The sequence below is a fragment of the Macrobrachium nipponense genome, chromosome 2 (genome assembly GCF_015104395.2).
Source record: "Macrobrachium nipponense isolate FS-2020 chromosome 2, ASM1510439v2, whole genome shotgun sequence".
In the NCBI taxonomy this organism is placed as follows: Eukaryota; Metazoa; Arthropoda; class Malacostraca; order Decapoda; family Palaemonidae; genus Macrobrachium; species Macrobrachium nipponense.
In genome coordinates, this window is record NC_087201.1 from 134225416 (window position 1) to 134248224 (window position 22809).

The 22809-nt window shown below is 36.5% G+C and overlaps 1 protein-coding gene across 1 annotated transcript in view; it reads right to left on the minus strand.

The window, feature by feature from the left end:
• LOC135221007 (CUB and sushi domain-containing protein 3-like) overlaps positions 1-22809 on the minus strand; it is a 190513-nt gene that overhangs the window by 42026 nt on the left and 125678 nt on the right. Inside the window, exons 3-5 of the mRNA XM_064258723.1 lie at positions 14316-14374; positions 12361-12570; positions 6156-6248 (exon numbers count right to left, since the gene is read on the minus strand). Coding sequence (XP_064114793.1) covers positions 6156-6248; positions 12361-12570; positions 14316-14374 — 362 coding nt within the window. The remainder of the gene's footprint in view (positions 1-6155; positions 6249-12360; positions 12571-14315; positions 14375-22809) is intronic.

Genomic DNA, 22809 nt, shown 5'->3' on the forward strand with positions numbered 1-22809 from the left:
GATATCAAGAGCAACGAGATAAGATTTCCCGATGCATCCAAAACGACAGGAAAGGTCTTCGGCAGACGTTGCCTTGCAAAAAATAATCATTTTGATTCCAAAGAAAATTTAGATTCAAGATGCATCTGGAAGTGAGAGTTGGATAAAGTTTCAACTAGTTTAACAGGAGATTAAGCAACAGAAGAATTGTTAGAATGATTACAACAGTCGTCTTCCTTTCCTTCGCAGGTTTGCAAGAGAAAGAATAAGTACAAGAATCACACAAAAAATTAAGCAAAAAAAGACGACAAAGTACAAGGATCACTTTCTCCGGAAGACACTTATGAAAAGTGTCGGACAACAACATAAACAAAAATCTTGATAACCCTCAAGGAACCAATGCTCTGCAGGCTTTAAAAGCTGAGAATAGGAGGAGGGGCTAGTGATTAAAGTGGAGCACAGCAGGAAAATTTTGAACATAAGAACTGTGAGAAGAATCATCCAACTAAAATATAAGAATTGAAGTGAGCAGAAAAGGGAAGAAGAAATATTCTATTTGCAGTTGTCAAGAGCTTTGAATGTTTTCAATGTGTGTGTGTGTGTGTGGGCGGGGCATAGGAAGAGGAGGGGGCCTTTGAACAGTATACATGATTTTATCATATTACAATAAAACATTTCCATCTTACGAGAAAGTAAAGTGATTTTAAGCAGATTTAAAAGGGGCCTAAACAGCAGCCAAATGAAAGGCTAATAATAATTCCCTTTTTATAGAAATGTTAAGTTTTAGCCTTATTTTTTCACCAAAAAACTATGTAAAACCTGCTGAAATTGTGCATAATTCTTTCAGTAACATCTTAATTCTCTGTTTGTCTGGGAACATGTTATGTTCTCCTGCCTACTTTCATTTGTCTTTCATACAGAAAACCCCTTTCTACGGTCTTGAGTTGTCCATCTTATAATTCTTCCACTGAAGAATCATAAGATTATATTCTACGGAGGATTAAGAGTGGATTAGTTTGATATATTGAAACAATGATCACAACTGCTGTTGCATCTAACTCTAAATTGCCTTCATACATCCGCAAATAAATCCGATTATAATCTTACACAGTGACAAAAACTTATCCCGGAAAAGGAGAGAAAAACAAATACAAGAACGAAAACGGAAACATGGAATGCAACCAGACAAATCATCACCAAACAGGACTAATCTTAGACTAAGCCCGGTCAAGATAAAGACAATCAGTCCATACTAATGGATATAACGATATGTAAACGTGGCGTCCAGCTATTAACGTGCTTGTTGGCTTTACATCGGATAAATTATAAGTGAGCTAATCATGTAATGAATCACAGCTGTTCAAACTGGCTCATTTGTGAATATTAAAGAGTTGTGGAACAAAGGGGAAATCAAGTACTTTGTATAACCCCACTTGAAGATCATATTTAAGTAGTAACGCAATATACAGGTATAAAGTTAAGATTATTTCTAATAGCAGAAAACACAGAGTAGAATAACAACAATCTTTAAAGGATCATATTTTAGCTACTGGAAGTTGAAATAAGTAACTGTGCATACAAAGAGACATAAGTCTCAAAAAGAGGAAACCTTCGCATCAAAACATCATTATTTACAAATAACTGTATTGCCAAACTTGGCAAGTCATTGCATGGTAATTCAAAGAATGACAAGGATAAAACCTTGGGAACTATATTTCCACGCCGTTTAGTATTACAATTGCTGGTTCCTACTTCCAAATAAGCCCAATCCTTATTGTGCAATAAATAGCTTTGTTACATCAGTGGCTGGATTTGGTTGACAATGATACAAAGATCTTAAGAGCCACCTGCAGTCATTGTCTTTTTATTTGTATTCCCCCTCCCCCCCAAAAAAAAAATGTATAGGCATCTCGTTCAAACACGTGAGACTCGATTTCTACCAAAAAATCAACAGAGTAAATCAAGAAACAGGCTATTAAAAAAAGGTCAATAGCTTCTCTTTATTTTTCTTGTTTGATCGTTTTAGTCTCAGACTGAGATATACTTTCTCTTGAGCGTCAAAATCAAGTCTAACCTGACGTGCCAGTTTACCTTATGCTCTCCTGCACTGAAAGTTTTTACTTAAGACTTCGAGTTATCTAGTGATACTACCTCACAAGCCAATTCTCCAAGTTTACCACCAGTCTCCTGTTACATGACATATAATAATAGAGAACATTTGCAACCTGGCCTCTTAAAACCCATTCCATCATGGAAGAACGAGGCTCAATTTACGGATCTCAATATCTACAGGGACATGTGCTTTTTTTTATTTCAATGACCAAGGCCACGTTCCAGGATGAGGTGAAGTTGCTATAGTCTGTCACAAACTAACATCGCTAAATGGTGGGACGAATACGGAAATCACACTGCGATAAACGTCTCACTTTTATGATAAAAATATAGCCATAGCAAAGCTTACTTAAGTGAAAGTTTATTAACATAAAGCCAAGAGCTTAAAAAAAAACATAAAAATACATTTGAACTTATATACCTTCGCTGGAAAACTAATAGTTTTCACGTAAACAAAGAGATACGGCACTATGTTTAACCTGTGATCCAAAACCTCAGTTCCCGTGAAACGCGCTCGGCACCGGGCATTTAAAAGGTGAGCGGTTACGTTACCGAGTTAATCTTGAGGCATTCATCTACTTATAGAACTGTAGCGCTCAAGCTGCCATTGTGACAGGACAGTTGGGAAAGTCAAAGCGGAAACAATAGAGTAAATGACAAGCCTCAGGCAAAACTAATATTTTTCGTAGTCCACTCAATGAGACCTTACGTGTTATCATCTTACCACGCACTCAAAGCCCTTGACTCTTCTTGGTTCGTACCCTGGGAGAAATGATGTGGAGAGGAAGTAGGTGTCCAGTGGGTTAATATTACGACTATAAAACCTAAAACAAGAAAAAAAAATAGTCCTTCTGCACATCAACGAATATTCTTCTAAATATAGTTCAAAGACTTCAAAGACTAGACTAGAAGGTTTGTTTCTTAAGTTAAAGGTGAAAATGGGATAAATATGATTATAAAGCCAGGTGAGAAAGATCATAGGCAATAGATACAATGCAAAAGGCATAAAGCAATGCAATTGGAGACAAAATAAACAAAATGATAACTTATCGGTTTCCCTTTCTTTCGTTTAAAAAAAAATATCTCAAAATTCTTGTAAGTGATTTCTTTCTTCTTCCATTCCTCTCGTATGATTAGAAAAAATCATGAACATTCACTGATTTCTTTAATTTTAAATACATGAAAAGTATATTGCTCGTCTTTAGGTCCTGAAAGGGGATTATGTTCTTGTTTTTAATCTGATGTGTTTTGCAACCGCTCTTCAGCAATTATTTAGTGTGAAACACATTAATTCCTGCAGTGTTCTTACATGAGGCATCTTAATTTTTAGGTGTTTGATTACCTGATAAAACTTAAGTTTCTTTCTTCATTGTCGTACTTTCATCACTGCAGAAACGACTTCCTAACTTTTAAAGAAGGACTGGATTACCGTTTGCTGTTTCAATAATGAAATACCCTACGACAGACATTCACTCTAAAAGCAATCTTTTTATTCTCATTTCCTTCCATCTTTCTCTGTTGTTTATGTAAACCAAAAAATATCAAGGGTGACTCCCAACTTCCAGATGTAAGCAAGCCAAGCATTTCTCCATCCATACCTTGGCAACATTGAACACAGGAAATTGCCCAACACAAAAACACGCTGGACTACCCAATATTTAACTGTACATGATGGCAAGGTAAACAACGATGGCATATATTAAATTCCAAGGCCTTTTTCCCTTCTCAACTATGAGTCATAAGTCGTATTGGCTAGTTTTATAAACACGAGTCTATATCATTACTGAACACCGAACTGTATCCCAATACTCTCCATGGTGGAAAAAAGACGTGCAATCCACGACCTTCGAAACTGCAGAGACCTGTACACCATAAATTCCTTACGTTTATTTAAGCATCAACATCACATCCTTACGGTGTCTGTCCTTGTGCCAATCAGGGCTTGAAGACCTCCCTAATGTCGCTGTGTAGCGATGCGACAAATGTGAACATTTCCAAACCACTTCCACCCGACGGCAGTCGTGTGGCATATAATATGTGTGTGTTTTTTTTTTTTTTTTTTATCCCATTTAACGGTACATGCCGAGCCACAGTCATCTAAAAAATCATAGAATTAACATTTGATGATTTGTGTTAATGAGCTGGAGTATTTTGGATTTTGGACTGACTCCATTAACCAATTTCATGTCCAAATCATTCCTAATGACAAAACAGGATAGATAAAAGAAAAAGGCACAAACATTTTTTTTTCTTGTAGAAGTTTCACAAGACTAAAAAAAGTGAAAGGATTACTATATGATGTTGCTACTATAATATACATTTAACACCATTTTTCTTCACTGTGGCAAAGTCAGATCTACATTTTCTGCTGAGTGAATTTATGAGCGGTAATCTGGGAGTCACCTAGATTCAACCAATCGTGAGTCTGAAACTACCCACTTAAATGCGGCACCAGCTGCCTCATCCATGAGTCAAAGGGAAAGGAATCCTGGGTCTATCAGACATGAGCAGATTTTGAACTTGAGACCTGCGCAATGGCCAGTCGCTGGGTACCTTCTTTTTTTTATTTATTCGCTAGAGGTATATGCAACATACGTAAAATATATGAGGTAACTTTCACCTCAGAGACTCGGGTTTGTGTCCTATCCAAAGATAGGAATAACCTGCACATCCAAACAAAATTTAGTACCAACCAGCTTGCTTACATCTCCTGGAGCTTGAAACGTATATACATCCCCATGCAAGCAAACTCACACCTACACACACACACACACACACACACACACACACACACAAAGGCACATCTCAATATTATCACCAAAAACCGTCGTGTGACGCATTAGCGAAAAGGAGAGAATACTATCGTTATAATTTCTAAAATATGGAGTCAGCCACTTCGTATTACAGCTGAAATTTTTGGTCAATACGTGAAACGGTTTTCAATGGTCATCTCATGGGTCAATGCGTACCAACCATCGATAATAAAATAAACAGATACAGGACGAATCACCCTTCTTCCTCTGCAGCAACATCCTACACAGCACTTCTTCGACAAAGCCTGCAGCACCAACTCTCAACCTCAGCCTACACGTAAGCTTGCTACACCAGCCCATACCGGCCTGCACCAGTGCTGGCATCACCACTTGAACCCCTAACAGTCTTAAATTGCTTGAAAAAATAACCTGAATTCTATTAAATTATTTATTTCAGATTTCAGTATTAACCTCTGGGAACGTCGTTCACATCGCTTAATAGATATACTACTGCATAGTTTTTCCTAATATTAATTACCCTTCGCATTCCGGTCTTCCCAGACTACACCAAGCACTGCGTAGTACTAACCACACAGTCAATTCCGAGTCTTGCTTTTCCTATAGTGAGGTTCTAAACCAAACGGTTTTCAAGAAACCTTATACTAGCTACGGCTAAATTATAGAGTGGTCTTCTTAGTCATGCAGTTGGCGAAACATTCTCACGAATCTTGGTTTCGTAGTTGGTTTTATTTACTTTTTTCTTCTTTTTATATAACTTATTCTTTTTTCTATCTGGAATACTTTCCTAACTAAGGCATTTGGTATGGTAGCATTCTGCTTTCTCGACAAGGGCTGTTGCCTGGATAATAATCATATTAATAATATTAATGAAATTTTCAAATGTGTACTTGGGAGCTGTTTTAAATTTTCTTAACAGACCTGTAAATGTGAGTATATCTTACCATGCATAAAATGTCTTCGACCAAATTGTGTAAAGGTAGAACAATTCTTCACCCACCTCATGCAATTGATGATGACTATATATTTCATGGAATTCCAGATATATTTTGAATACCAAGTGAACAGCTGTTTCGCGTGCTGCCAAAATGTTATAACCATTACACGAAATAACTTATTACATGTTTTGACTACACATACTATATACCTGTTTACGTTCTCGCGTGCTTGCGTCACAATATATACGTATACAAATAAAAAGTTGAATAAATGATTAAACCCAAATGTAGGCAACCAAAGTAAACTATACGGAGGAACTGGTGTAGAATAATGTATAAAGGTTTAAGTACTCACCTATAGTCCCTGGAAACCAGGCACACAGTCGATTCCTCTGAATGTTGATGGAGTCTCCAACACGGATTTCAATGTCCTGGACTGGTTGGTGTCCTGGTGGCGAAATATAACAAAACAGATGAGGTAAAATTCCCTTGGTGTCTTAGTAATCATCAATGAATACCTAGTGATCCGTATAATATATATATATATATATATATATGATATATATATATATATATATATTTTATATATATATTTATATATATATATCTATATATATATATATATATATATATATATATATCATTATATATTTTTTTTAAAAATAGAATATAATAATTTATAATTTTATATATGGACATATTTAATATTAGTATATATATATTATATATATATATTATATATATAATATAATAGTAGTTATTTAACATGGAGGACGTAGGTATTAATAGATTATTAAAAAAGTATTTAAAAATAATGCATTCTAACACAGCAAAATTAGTCAGTACATTAGTCAATAATCGTGAATGTTGTTGGGATAAAGATATATATACATATATATAGCAAGGAGCTATACACTTCAGTTAAGGCAAGGAATGAGCAACATGTCCAATGATTAAATACAAAAGAAAATTAGTTTCAGTAATAAACTTAAAATTCTAACACTAGGAGAATTAAAGTTATATATGCATTAAGCAACAACACACTAATTCTGGTTAACTATGAACAAATGCTTCAAGTTAATGCCATTATAATTCTATGTACTACTCATTCAATGCAAATTATTTCCTTTCCGTATCAGGTCAAATCAATCCCCTCCCTGACCTCATTTACTACTAATAAAGATAAAGATGTGAATGGTGTCAGGGAGTTAGGTCATTTGCACAAAATAAGCAATTATCTTATGAACTACATGTCATTTCCAGTGGTAACAAAGTTCATACTACTAGGCGCACCATAAGAATTTGCATATATCTACAATTCATAAATTTATTTGGCTTTTAGATTACAATAAAAAAAAACATCACTAGAAAGACATTATGAATTAAAGATCGTAAGACGTAATTCTACAGCAAGATGAACTAGAGACGAAGTGAATCATTTCGTTTCCTAACTTCCTCTAAAAAGAGAAAGTACTACTAACCCTAATTGACCTTTAAGGTCTGCTACACAAGAAGCGGAGATTAATGAATGATATAATTAACATACTAGAAAATGACGGAAGGAAAACCTCTCAATACCAACACTGAATATGTGAAGGAAGTGAAAGAGCAATGTGGTTTTAAGTAATCTATACGTCTGTCTGTCTGTCTGGGAACCATGAACACTGAGGAGCTCCAACTTATTAGCTGATGTTCAAAACGTGAAGCAGACCATGTAGATCTATCTAGGCCTACTAATGACCGAACGAACCATAGTTCCTACGCATCACTTTGTCTTGCATTAATTCCGTTTCCCTAACTGATACAGCTTTAGATACGAAAACATAAAAATCAAGATGTAGAACTAGATCTGGCTATAAGAGAACAAGAATTAATACAAATTCTCCCAATTTCAGCTCAATTCCTCACTTGAATTACCAAAGTTCACAGCAGCGACACATTCTTTACCAAATGAAGCTAAAGGTTAAACAAAACAAAGAAACATAAAACTAGTTCCTTACCAGGTTATACTTCTGAGAACACTTGGGCTGACGCCAAATGATCTGTTTAGGCGGTTAATACAAGAGATGTCATTTTGGGCAGATGTGTCTAGTAAACTTCAAAATTTCAAGAAAAATGAAATTACTAACTATGGGAGAAAATAGACAAGCAAATCAATTTCTACTAGTAACTTAAAACTGAGGTGCTGGTATTTTGGATTCGTCAGAAACTTTAACCACTGGGTGATTCCTGTGAATACCAAAAGATGAATATTCCAGGATGGTGTAGAGGCATTTAAAAGATATGACGCTGGGAACAGTTTTGTCTACTAACAAAGAAACGAAGGACATCATCTTAATATTATATAACTAAAACTAAAATAAAAAAAAAACTTGAAAAAATAATTCCTGCTATGACTCGTATCTGCTACTAAAATGAAAACTAATGTGAGTGTATATATATATATATATATATATAGTATAGAATATATATATATATATATATATATATATATATATATATGTGAGCAATTTAGCACGAGATAAATATACCTATTTTGGCCTCGTATCTGCTACTAGAATGAAAACTCATGTGAGTGTATATATATATATATATATATATATATATATATATATATATATATATATATATATATATATATATATATATATATATATATGAGAGCAATTTAGCACGAGATAAATATACCTATTTTGGCCTAATGTAAGGGATCCAGTAATGCAACCGAATACTATGAAGTGAACCCGAAAAAAACCTCAAGTTTCCACACGAATGAGACTGCAACCGAATACTATGAAGTGAACCCGAAAAAAAAAAACTCACAGTTTCCACACGAATGACAGACTGCACACGATACTGACACGAACAACAGAGCAATCCAGCATCACATGAAAACCGTTAATCGGACGGCAAAGTCATTACTGCCTACGAGAAGATTGGATAAGGAATGGAATATAGAAGTTTGACCAAAAGGCCAAGCGCTCGGAACTATGAAGAAAGTAAGAAAGAGAATATAAAAGGAGGTACAGTAAAAGGAATGAAAGGTGTCGCAGCTACGGGTCGAAAGGACGCTGCAAAGAACCTTAGGTAATGCCTACATTGCACCGCATGAGGTGCACTGACGGTACTAACTAACCCCTTACGTGAGGTAAAATAGGGTACGCTCGGCGACGGATGACAGAGGAAGATAGAAACAAAAGGGTGAAACAAAACGACAAATTCAAAAGATATTAGAAGTATCTAAATGCTCACTGTATACTCATTGCTTAATCGATAAGAGCCAGAATGCAACTCTACTTTGGATTTGACTATACTGGTTTTTTTTTTTTTCATCTGTCCACCCGCCTGTGGTGCTCGCGCATGGTAACACTGCGTCCCGGGCTTTAAATAGTTACGCTATGTGTAAGTTTTAGGTAAATAAAAGGATATCTGGGTGTACATTTGCAACTGAAATGTATTTTAATAATTTACTGTGTGCGAATTACACCGTTAATATTCGATTAAAACACTTTTCAGTTGCAAATGTACACCCAGATATCCTTTTATTTACCTAAAACTTACATTAAGCGTAACTATTTAAAGCCCGGGACGCAGTGTTACCATGTGCGAGCACCGCCTGTGGATGGGGAGATGGAACAAAAACCGAGTATAATTTCCTAACTCCCCATACGCAGAATCTCTAATATTCTCTTTACGTGTCTGTGCATCCTTTCAAATGATGCATGTATGCTTTTGTACACATACTGCAGAAACTGCTAACATTTACGAAAATAAATAAGTAAATAAACTCATTATCGAAAAATCGTCATAAATGTGAATACCTGATTAATATAAATCTCTTGGATGTCTTCACGTGAAATTATTTTATGTATTTTTCAATCGCAAATCATACTGATATCTGGTACATCGATAACATATTTGTTTTGGTAAAAATATCTTTTGCCATTTATATAATGTTCAGATAAATACTAAAACATATGACAAAGATGAGCCGAAAAGATGATACAGTAAGCCTCTTGTTGCAGTTACTCAAATATCCGTATACTTAATGACTTATCATTTACTGTATCTAAACAATAAATTCCAATAAAGTGGGTGCTATTATTCGAACAAACAGTTCAGAAAACTACTACACTAACGCAGCTACAAGAAGCTCGCTGTTGACAGAACTTAAGCTGCTAACATTTACACAAAACACAGAAAGGAAAGTAGAATTGCTATGCAGCGCTGGTGAACGAAAATGCAAGCAAGCCTTAAACGGTTCAGCAGCTATTGTTGCACAACTGCAAGGTTCGAGTTGCTGCTTGCAGCAATGACGAATCCATGCGATGCGGTTGACATTAAATGCAGAGGCCAATGACCCGCGTTATGAAGCCAAGGTTACCTGAGGTTACCACCGTAGCTTTAATATTCTCGACGGATTTTAAACCTGTATGAGGGAGTCGCACTTTTTTACAGGCCTCTCCTTCGACATAACTTAGGGGCAAGTAAGGGTTATATATTTAATGCAAACTAATAATATAATTTTAGCTTCATCAAGAAAAAGTTTTTTTTCAAGAAGGATAAGTAACAGATTTCAGAAAGTATATCGAATTTATCAAGGCATCTTCTCTCAAGTCCAAGGACAATTGTAGATGTCATTTTAATACGAACTATTACTATCATATTCTGATCTTAAGCTAAAAATTGCTTAGTTTAAGAACGTACATAAAACGAATCATGCCATCTGTTTTTTAAAAACAATTATCATTTGTAAGTTATCACGGACACGTATCTACGTTCTCAAAAAAGATCATTCGAAGCCACTTGACCCAAGGCCAGATGACCCGGGGAAAACTGTGTCATCAGATCTCACGCGTAACGGATCCGTCCATAAAGAAATAGGAATAAAAAAACAAATAGTTGCTATTCTAGAGTCGTGCCTGAGTCGTCCTAACGGATCCCTGTACTGGTGAGCCAAAAACCGGTTCTCGCGTAGCAAGAGGATTCTTTGCGGGCCGATTCCCGCTGTGATATCCACAGGGATTCATCATTTTGGTATGAACGTACGAACAAAAAAAGTCATTCGAGTTATTTTCATGGACGATTCCGTATTAACCTCATGACTACTGGATGTGCAATGCTTTTATCTAATACTTAGATTTTCCACATTCAAAATGATCACCGGAACGATTACCAATGCTTACCGATAACTGAACTCGCCAGTCAGTGAATGCCATTATCCGAAAAGTTTCGAGGTTGAATTAAACTGCCGTTAGCTGTTAACTGTCTACGACAAGGCCGGGTGAAACATTCAAACCGGCCTAAAGGAATGTGAATCACAAGCTTTTTTTTTTTTCTTTTTCTTTTTACCAAACATCACACACACACAGTATGTATGTATATAAATATATATTATATAGATGCATACATAAATAAATACACACACATAAAGTATATGTGTGCGTGTGTTTCCTTTACTATGTGGGCTGCTCTAGAGAAAAAACAACACAATGGGCATTGCTACATTTATAATTTAACTACTGAATAGCGGGTGAACACACGGTACAGAAAACTTGCACAACATTATGCACCCAATTCATTTACATAGAAAGTTCATTACTAGGAAATAAAACCTCCCACACACATACACACACACACACACGGTATACCATTCACCTCTTACCATGTGTGTATTCTTATGCTTCTTGGATGTTACGGCCTTCCTAACTTTTCCTTTTCTGCTCCTTCATAACGCATTAGAATTATTTCTCCACTCCTTTCATCAATCTATGCTAATCACTTTACTACTTACTCATATCATGTAACTGTCAACACACAAACAATCTAGACAACTTCAACTTATTTTCTTTAATTTGCATTCAACATCCAGTTTTCTTCCATAGACGAATTTGTCCAACATCACTGCATACAATACCATCTTGACTTCCATAGGACCCTCAAAGTCATTTACCGATTATTTACATACACATTGCTACCTTCCTCGCTTCACCTGATAAGCGACTCACTTCCCTTACCCTAAAATCATTCATCATATGTACTTCCAAACAATGGTGTAAATAAGCTACTCATATTCGTCCATCAATCATATTATCATTCCCTGCTCTAACTTCTTCACTTCCATTTCTTCATCATCAGTCTCTCCAATACTCCTTTACCATCACCCAAGTCTTGCAGACACTGGAAGCATTACCCCCTTTTTAGTATTTATATTCTTTAGCTAGCCCAGAGACATTCATTCTTTATCCCAACCACCGACACTTCCTAGAGCAGCAACATTCTACTGCTTACGACTACTGTTGTAGCATTTCTTCGTAAAAAGACCAAACTGATACGCGGCGTTGACCTCGAGGTTCATCCGAAGGGAGGTTTTGTCCCCCAAGGGGTTCACAACCCTGCAGAAGGTGATCACAAGTATTGGATCCAAAAATTAGCACTTCATAGAATAGCAGCGTCCTAGTGGTGACGCTTTTAAACCATCGTCGCCATAGCTTTTAAAAATCTAACTAACTGATCAGCTGAAATACCACGCCCACTCACTGCGGAAGCGTCCCACTCACCACAACATCCTCTGGTGGTGATCCTGACGACGGAGATCTCGTACTCCTGCAAGAGATCGACGACCCACCAGGGGGAGGCCTCCACCAGTGTCTCGGTGCATTTCTGGCCGTCGTGCACCGTCGTCAGGTCGCCGTCGTTGGCGTTTTCGCCAGCGCCTCCTCTCGCCGTCGAGGACTGGTTCACCGGCTTCTTCCAAGCGACGTTCGTGGCTGCAAATTTAAAGGATAACGTCGTCAATGGCTGTTGTGACGTAGCCTTGACGTTCACTCAAAATGGAAAAAACTAAATTGACAAAATCAGCTATAATGAATATATAATAATGAACTAGATTCCTAAAATGAATTTATACTAATGAACGAGATTCCTAAAATGAATATATACCAATGAACTAGATTCCTAAAACGAATATATACCAATGAACGAGATTCCGAAAATGAATATATACCAATGAACGAGATTCCTAAAATGAATTTATACTAATGAACTAGATACCTAAAATGAATATATACCAATGAACGAGATTCCTAAAATGAAAATACACTAATGAACTAGATTCCTAAAATGAATTTATACTAATGAACTAGATTCCTAAAATGAATTTATACTAATGAACTAGACACCTAAAATGAATATATACCAATGAACTAGATTCCTAAAATGAATATATACCAATGAACTAGATTCCTAAAATGAATATATACCAATGAACTAGATTCCTAAAATGAATATATACCAATGAACGAGATTCTAAAATGAATATATACTAATGAACTAGATTCCTAAAATGGAATATACACTAATGAAGAAGATTCCTAAAATGAATATATACTAATGAACTAGATTCCTAAAATGAATATGTACCAATGAACTAGATTCCTAAAATGAATATATACTAATGAACTAGATTCCTAAAATGAATATGTACTAATGAACGAGATTCCTAAAATGAATATATAAAAATGAACGAGACTCTTAAATGAATATATGCTAATGAACTAGATTCCTAAAATGAATATATACCAATGAACGAGATTCCTAAAATGAATATATACCAATGAACTAGATTCCTAAAATGAATATATACTAATGAACTAGATTCCTAAAATGAATATATACTAATGAACGAGATTCCTAAAATGAATATATACCAATGAACCAGATTCCTAAAATGAATATATACCAATGAACAAGATTCCTAAAATGAAAATATACTAATGAACTATATTCCTAAAATGAATATATACTAATGAACGAGATTCCTAAAGTGAATATATATGCAATGAACTAAGATTCCTAAAAATTGCAAACATATATACCAATGCAACGAGATTCCTAAAATAAATATATACTAATGAACTAGATTCCTAAAATGTCAAAATAATATATATAACTGAAAACTATATTCCTAAAATGAATTTTATACCAATGAACTAAGATTCCTAAAATGAAATTTGTATACCAATGAACTAGAATTCCTCAAAATGAATATATACTAATGAACTAGATTCCTAAAATGAATATATACTAATGAACTAGGTTCCTAAAATGAATATATACTAATGAACTAGATTCCTAAAATTAATATATATTATGTATTCTATTTTATCGGAATTTTATAGGTAGTGTGAACAAATCAAAGCACAGAAAGTCACCCAATAGCACAGAAGTTCTAACCAATGAAAAGTCAAGATGTAAAAGAACAGAAAAACACTTCATCGATTTACGTGTACATTTAGGGAATAAGAAAACGTTCTAAGGAAAGAATCATAACAAATTACTTCTAATGTAGAAAACTGAAAAAAGAGCTGTACAATTTTGAGAAAAAAACTCAGAGAAAATTTTCTTAAAAGGGAAAATCGAGCTCGTAAATTGTTTGATCAGCAGAAAATGACGATGAAAAAAAAAGAAAGAAAGAAAAAAAAAGCGAGTCATTCAGAAACGCTTCGATACCAACCGCAATGAGGCAGCTCTCCGGCCCACTTTCCATCTGCGCCACAAGTAGCAGTTGAGGATCTGAAATAAAATCGTTCACACATTAGTTTCACTCAATAAGTCTTGACAATGTTAGCGATGCTTGACAATTAAGACAAAAAAATTATTTGTATTTATTTCTTTTTTTGGGGGGGTGTCCCATAATGGTAACTTTTGTTTGTTTGTATGGTGTTTTTACGTTGCTTGGAACCAGTGGTTCATTCTGCAGCAAACAAAAACAATAATTTCGGAAACATTGCTTACATTAAGCCAAATGAAATAGGAATAACAACAGCCACTGCGGATTTACTACAATATCTTCGGATAAAGAAGATTTAATACGAGACTTCAATAGGAAAATGCATTTTTGCGCCAAAAGTGAAGTAAGAGAAACTTGAAATATTACATTCATAATCTTACTGTGGAACAATCAAGCACCAGTTTATATGGGTTACTATAACTCAAGTCTTATGGATGGGTATCATAGACCGTCGGACACAGATATACGTAATAGTTACTCATTAGTGCAAAATAATAACTATATCGACCAATAACATAATTCCATCGAACGTGTCGTCTTCTTAACACATACCTATCAATATACAAAGGCGTACTCCTGATGTCAATGAAAGGAATGACGGACCACACCCTTTTACCAGATCAGCATCTAAAAATTCAGGGACATGGGACTACCGTGGGAATGAGAAGTTCAAGTGTGACAAAGCGCCCGGAAAATAAAAATGACTTAAACAGACTAAATACGTTATTTCTGTTGAGCAAAACATTTCTGAAGGGAGGAGCTAGCGAACGGAAAAGTCGAGAGAGAGAAAGGGAGAGAGAGAAAGGGAGAGAGAGAGAAAGCCGTATTCTTTCGTAAACACCTGACAATGTTATCTTATTTGCAGTTCCGGAAGATGGCCACTGATAATTTCACCCGCTGAACAAACCACCACTGCCCTGTATGCAAACGTATAAGGTTGCTATAAATGGCCGCACCATCAGCGTCTATGACTTAACAGCGCTTGACTCCAGTGATTTCACGAGCTTGGGTGCTCTACGCTTTTTTCTTCCTTAATTGCGTGGGTGCTCAAGCTTGCATGAAAGTGCTGACAGACGAGTGCGTTTCTTCAATCACATGCATGCGTGCAAAAACAGACGTGACTGTTATAAGAGAGAATATTGACAGCTTCAGTCAAGAGATCTGAAGGTAAGTGCATATGTATATGAGGGTACTTGAAGAAATAAATTGCCGGAAAATTAAATCGTAAAACGATTTGTGAAAATATCAATATCTTTTACTTAACGTTGCATAAAACTCTCTATTTATATACATGCCCACTTTAATAATACACACATACACACACAATTATATATATATATATATATATGCTAGTCCTAACAGCAGTATGGTTGCAGTCCATACAATTCTAAAAGTCGAATAGCCACCAGATATACAATTCTTAGCTATACTGCATGCAATACACTCAGGATGTTTGCTTGATTGTTTACCAACTTGCTTTCCAGATGTAAGCTTTTCTTCTAAAACACCAAATACTCTTCCATAGGTTCTCATCCAGCAGGTCCATAGATGAGGAATTCCATTGTTCCTTTCAATGTTTTCAATGCTCCTCCCTTCTATTGTATGTGCTAATCATCCTTATGACGTTTCTATTCCTAATCATATTCTCGTTAGCGGTAAAACCTAGCCACCATGGGGGGGTGGCAACCAAGTCCTTATGGGTGCCGGTCCCAAGCCCGGATAAATAGGGAGGGTTGGTGTCAGGAAGGGCATCCGGCTGTAAAAATCTGTGCCGAAAACCAAAAATGGAATGAGCCGAAATATGGAAAGAGGTAAGATAGGGCGTACTCCGTAAACGACGCACAGAGACATGCCCATAACTCTGTGGTAAGGCGAGGGCTACTGCATCAGGAGAGCGGGTGCAGCTAAAGAAGCGAGCTCACATTGGGTTCAGAGTATGTCAGCTAAATGTTGGGTCCATGACTGGGAGAGGTAGAGAATTGGCTGACTTGATGAGAGAAAGAAAGTAGATGTTGTGTGTGTGCAAGAAACGCGCGGTGGAAAGGAAATAAAGCTAAAGAGTTGGGAGATGGATATAAGCATTATTATAGTGGAGCAAATAAACAAGGTAGAAATGGAGTTGGCATAGTACTGTCTAGTGAACTAAAGAACTCGGTAATGGAAGTGCATAGAAAGAATGACCGTATCATCAGATTGAAGATATGTTATGGAGGAGAGATTCTGAATATTATAAGCGCATATGCACCACAAGTTGGTTGCACAGAAGAAGAGAAGGGAAATTTCTGGAGAGACATGGATGGAATAATGCAAGAACTGGAAGAGCATGAGAGGGGTGGATAGTTGGGGCAGATTTGAATGGTCCATGTCGGAAGTGAAATGAGGCGATGGGCGGGTGCATGGGGGCCATGGAATTGGGGAGAGAAACCCAGAAGGAGAGAGTGTAGTGGACTTGCGTGTCATTCGACATGGCAATAGTAAACACATTTTTTGAGAAGAAAAGGGAACACCTAATAACATATAGGAGTGGGGGAAGATTCTCCCAGATAGACTATTCTTGTATAAAAGGATAAATCTGGTGGAGGTCAAGAACTGCAAAGTTATTCCAGGCGACCATGTAGCCCCCCAACACAGGCTGCTATGTATGGACTTGAAGTTGAAAAGGGAAAGAAAAAACCAAAGCTAAAGGGATAAGGAAAATTAAATGGTACGAATTACAGAAGGAAGGGGATAAGAAGAGAGAGTTTAAGAGGAGGGTTTTGGAGGATATTGATATAGGGATTGAGATGTCAAGAATGGTGGGCACGAAATGCAGCAGTAATAAGAAGGCATGGAAAGGAGCTGCTAGGAGAGACATCTGGTATCATATGGGAAGAAAAGGATAGTTGGTGGTGGGATGAAGACATTGAGAAAGTAGTAAAAGATAAGAAGGAGGCAAAGAAAAGATGGGAAGAGTCACAGTCAGTGGAAGACAGAAATAGGTACAGAGAGAAAAACAAGGTGGTGAAAAAGGTGGTAGCCCAAGCTAAAGCAAAGTCGTATGATGATGTGTATAATGAGCTGGGGACAAAGGAAGGATTAAAGAAGATGATCAAGCTATCAAAGGCTAGAAATAAGAGCAGCCAAATATATACACATCAAACAAATAAAGAATCAAGAGGGTGTAGTGCTTAGAAAGGAGGAAGACATTGTGAAGAGATGGAAAGAATATTTCGAACAGTTGTTAAATGAAGAAAATAATAGACTAATAAGAGAGGATGGGCAAGTGAACATTGGCATGGTAATGAGGTTTTTCTAGGCAAGAGGTACTAAATGCACTGAAGAAGATGAAGAATGGGAAGGCAACCGGACCAGACATGATCCCGGTGGAGGCATGGAAAGCATTAGGAGATGAAGGAGTGGATATACTGTACGATCTTATGATAAAGATCCTTGAACAGGAAAAGATACCAAATGAGTGGCGTGGGAGTATATTGATCCCAATTTTTAAAGGGAAAGGCGATGTCCAAGAGTGTGGTAATTATAGGGGCATTAAATTGATGTCCCACACTTTGAAGATACTGGAAAGGATGATAGATGCTAGACTGAGAGAAGAAGTACAAATAGGTAAAGAGCAGATGGATTTATGAAGGGAAGGGGAACAGATGGTATATTTTGTCTGAGGCAAATAATGGAGAAATTCGGGGAAAGACAAAGGGACCTACATATGGTATCATTGACCTTGAAAAGGCTTATGACAGAGTCCCGAGACAAGAGGTATGGAGGAGCCTGAGGGAGAAGATGGTGCCAGAGAAGTATGTGCGATTGATACAAGAGATGTACCGGAATGTATTTACCAGAGTGAGGAGCAGTGTTGGGGAGACAGAAGGTTTTGAGGTGAGAGTAGGATTACACCAGGGGTCGGCTCTGAGCCCATTTATCTTTAACATAGTGATGGATGTTATAATAGAGGAAGTAAGGGAGACAGTACCATGGAACATATTGTATGCGGATGATAATTGGTTTCTGTAGGTGCCAGAGAAGCAGGGAAGATCTGGAAGTGAAATTGGAAAGATGGAGACAAGTACTGGAGGACAGAGGAATGAGAATAAGTAGATCCAAGACAGAATATATGTGTACCACCACTGAGGGGGATGATAGAGAAAGTATTCAGCTTGGTGGAGAGCAAATAAGGAGAGTTGATAAGTTTAAGTATTTGGGATCTTTTGTTAACGCTGGAGGAAGTATGGAAGAAGAAGTAAAACATCGGGTACAGGCAGGCTGGAACAACTGGAGAGCGGCCTCGGGAGTTCTTTGTGACAAAAGAGTGCCGCTTAGGTTAAAGGAAAATTTCACAAGACGGTGGTAAGAACAGCAATGCTGTATGGTACGGAAACAGCAAGCATGAGAAAAGCAGAGCAGAAGAAGATGGATGTGGCAGAAATGAGAATGCTTAGGTGGATGTCTGGGGTAACAAGAGTGGATAGGATCAGAAATGACTACATAAGGGGGTCAACTAAGGTGGTGGAAGTATCAAAGAAAGTGCAGGAGGGGAGGCTGAGATGGTATGGACACCTGTTGAGGAGAGATGAGGACCACGCTGGGAGACATACTATGGGAGTGGAGGTGCAAGGAAGAAGAAAGAGAGGGAGACCAAGAAAGAGAGAAGGACTGTGTGAGAGGAGATTTACATGAGAAGGGAATTGATGAGGCAGAAGCGCAAGATAGAAATAGATGGAAACGGCTCATCCGAAACGGCGACCCCATATAAAAATGGGAAAAAGCTGGGAAGAAGAAGATTCTCGTTGGCGGTAAATTCTAACTACAAGACAAAAAGCAAAAATACCTATAAAAAATAAGAGTATCGCTTAACACCACATTATTAAATAACTACGTGTTGGGAACAACCGAGGATTCAGATGTATTTTTCTCTGTACCTGGACATCGACTGCGTAAGTGATAATTCCTTGAAAGTGTTGAATTGAATTGAATTGAATATGGAATTTAGGCCAAAGGCCAAGCACTTGGACCTATGAGGCTATTCAGTGCTGAAATGGAAACTGACAGTAAAAGGGTTGATAGGTGTAACAGGACGAAAACCTCGCAGTTGCACTATGAAGCAATTATTAGGAGAGGGTGGAAAGTAAGATAGAAGAAAGAGAATATGAAAGGAGGTACAGTAAAAGGAACGAAAGGGGTTGCAGCTAGTGGCCGAAGGCACGCTGCATGGAACATTAAGTAATGCCTACAGTGCACCGCATGAGGTACACTAACGGCACTAACCATCTACCGGGCCTTGAAAGTGTTAACATGAACTAGAGCAGAATTTATTGTTGCGAAGGGCACAGACTATGGAACACTCCAATGCTAACACGCTAATAATCGATGCAGAAAGGAACCTATGGGCTAGACCACTGTCGATGCTCTCAAAGTTCCGCGGAGACGCTTTACAAATTCATATCGGAAAGTCCCAGTACTCCAGGACTCACATTCTTTAATGAACGTCTGAATGACAAGTAGAGGTCAAGCTAACGTTCGTTTACTTTAGTTACTATTCAACGGCGCACAATAATTGCTGGAATAACAGCATAAGAAAGAAACCAAAATAATATTATACTCGGTTTTTTTCCATCTGTCCACCCGCCTGTGGTGCTCGCGAATGGTAACACTGCGTCCCAGGCTTTAAATAGTTACATTCAGCTTACATTCAACAATAATAACAATATTTCGAATATTAACCATGTAATTCGCATACAGTAAATGATTAAAACACTTTTCAGTTGCAAATGTACACCCAGATATCCTTTTATTTACCTAAAACTTACACATCGCGTAACTATTTAAACCCCGGACGCAGTGTTACCATGCGCGAGTATATAATAACACAACTGGCCCTGCTCTAACGGAGTTCGAAGACACTGAGTAATCACAAAAAGATCCAGATAATTAACTATCAAACTCACGGTGGTTAGCCATCGGATCAAAGCGTCTGGCGGAGTTCTTAATCGTTTAAGACCGTTTCTGACCCGTAGGAGGAGAGGGGAGATCGTGGCTCTTGCTAATAATAGCGATGAGTAGTCTATAACTATACCTGAAACCACTAGCGTGTCATACAAGAATAAATGGTATCATGTACATGTATATACACACAAATATATGTATACTATATATACATTATATGTGTGTATAATAGTATATACACTTTAACTATCTTTCAATACTTTACATCCTCAACATGCTCCACACTCCTTTTTCCAAGTCCATACATGTCACATACAGAATTTTGCTTACTCGGGAAGTAAGCCTACAAACTACTTTGTTGTTCTTCTTCTTCTTCTTCTTCTTCTTCTTGTTGGGTTTAGGAAAGCCTGAAAATGTCTGAAAAAGGTGTTTCGAGTTCAGTTAATGATACAGGAATTTTAGGATAGGATATTTATGATTTATTCATTAAAATAAAAATGTAAAAAATAAATAATATGCATGTTAAACAGTACAGAAAAATTATTAATAATAAAATATAGCGTATTTAGTTTGATTTTCGTTGGTGAAACTACGCTCTATTTGACTGTAGATTTTAGCACCCGCGCCGAGCAAGCTAGAGGTAGGATCACGCCTTGTTCCCATAACTTTCAAACTTCACTCATAACCGTTTTAAAGCAGCCACTGGATCGACATACACAGTCTTCTTTGTATAACCACACCGTTCTTCCTCTGTCAACCTCTCTGTCTTCTATCGTCTTTATAAAACGTGCTCTCTCTTACAATAAGCATCATTTTTAATTCAGCAGTTGACGCATTAAGCGCTGCATGAGTTATGGTTTCTTTTTTCTCTAGAGAGAGAGAGAGAGAGAGAGAGAGAGAGAGAGAGAGATACATTTATTTTCAATATCTAACTTATTGCTTGTAGCAATAAAACAAATGCAAGCTTGCAAAATCCTTATAATATATATATATATATATATATATATATATATATATATATATATATATATATTTATATATATATATATATATACAAGATTGTGGTTATGCACAGTTATAGACGATAGCTGATTCAATTTAAAACCCTTATAATACATACACACACACACCCACACATATATATACACATACATACAATATATATATATATATATATATATATATATCTATATATATATATATATATATATATATACGTATATATGCAAAGATTGTATTTGTGCACAGTTATAGATACTACCCGGTTTAATTACGCAAAAAAAAGTTGGAGAAGTTCCCACGGGAATAAGAATTTAATGATGTAATACTCTAAAGTCCTTAAAAGCGAATGACAATCACATTCACACATTCAATTCAAGGATGAATTACTACAGATTCCGAAGTGGCGCTCAAAAAGACGCCGTCTGTCTATTGTTTCCATCTTAAGGGAAATACGAAACGAGCGGAAATAAAGCATAATCGCAGTCGTTTTTCTAGGGAGTTTTACCGTCAGCCTTGGCAGTGAGTAAGCCGGGTCAAGGCTCGTTGGCGACTGTGTGAAAAGTTATACATAAGAAAGCAAGTACAAGGAAACGGAAAAATAAGGTAAGGGTAATATACACTTCTGCAACTTGGTAGTGAACTATGAAACTATACGCGCAATGCGGAGTTCTCATTCACATATATATATATATATATATATATATATATATATATATATATATATATATATATATATATATGTGTGTGTTTGTGTGTGGTGTGGTGGTGTGTGCTATTATATATATCTTATATAGTGTTGTGTGTGGTTGTATGGTGTTTGTTGTGTGTGTGTTGTTGTTACAGGTAAGATAGCGAAATGACCCCCCCCACAGGAGCTAGTACTAAACACGGCGAAACATTGACTCACCTACACTGTCTCGCCGTTTTTAGTACTAGCTCCCCCCGCCACCGTGGGGGGGGGGGGGGGGATCGTACTACTCCCCCGCCCTACAAATGTATTTCGCCGAGTTGAGGATCAAATGTGCATTTCGCTATCTGCCTGAAATTTCAGGTAGTTCGTGAAATACCCGATTTCGCTATTGCATATACATATATATATATATATATATATATATATATATATTATATTATATATATATATATATATATATATATATATATATATATATATATATAAACACATGAATTTTCATTTCTTAAGAGGGACTAATAAATGGCTTGTTGACTTTTTAAAATATTCTAATAAAAAAAAAAGAATCACATGACCTATCCAATAAATATCAGCATCATATCAATAAAAGACATTCAACACAAATACTGATATGACATACATTTTATAAAAAGAATGGAAACATTTATATTAAAATGTAAAAAAAAAAACAAAAAAAAAAAAAAAAAGGCAAAGCTTATTATGAGATTGCAGTCGGAGCAGAAAACTCCATCAAGCCAAATAAGTATAACTGCTTAAACTTGCGTTTTCAAACCTACTTTCAATAAT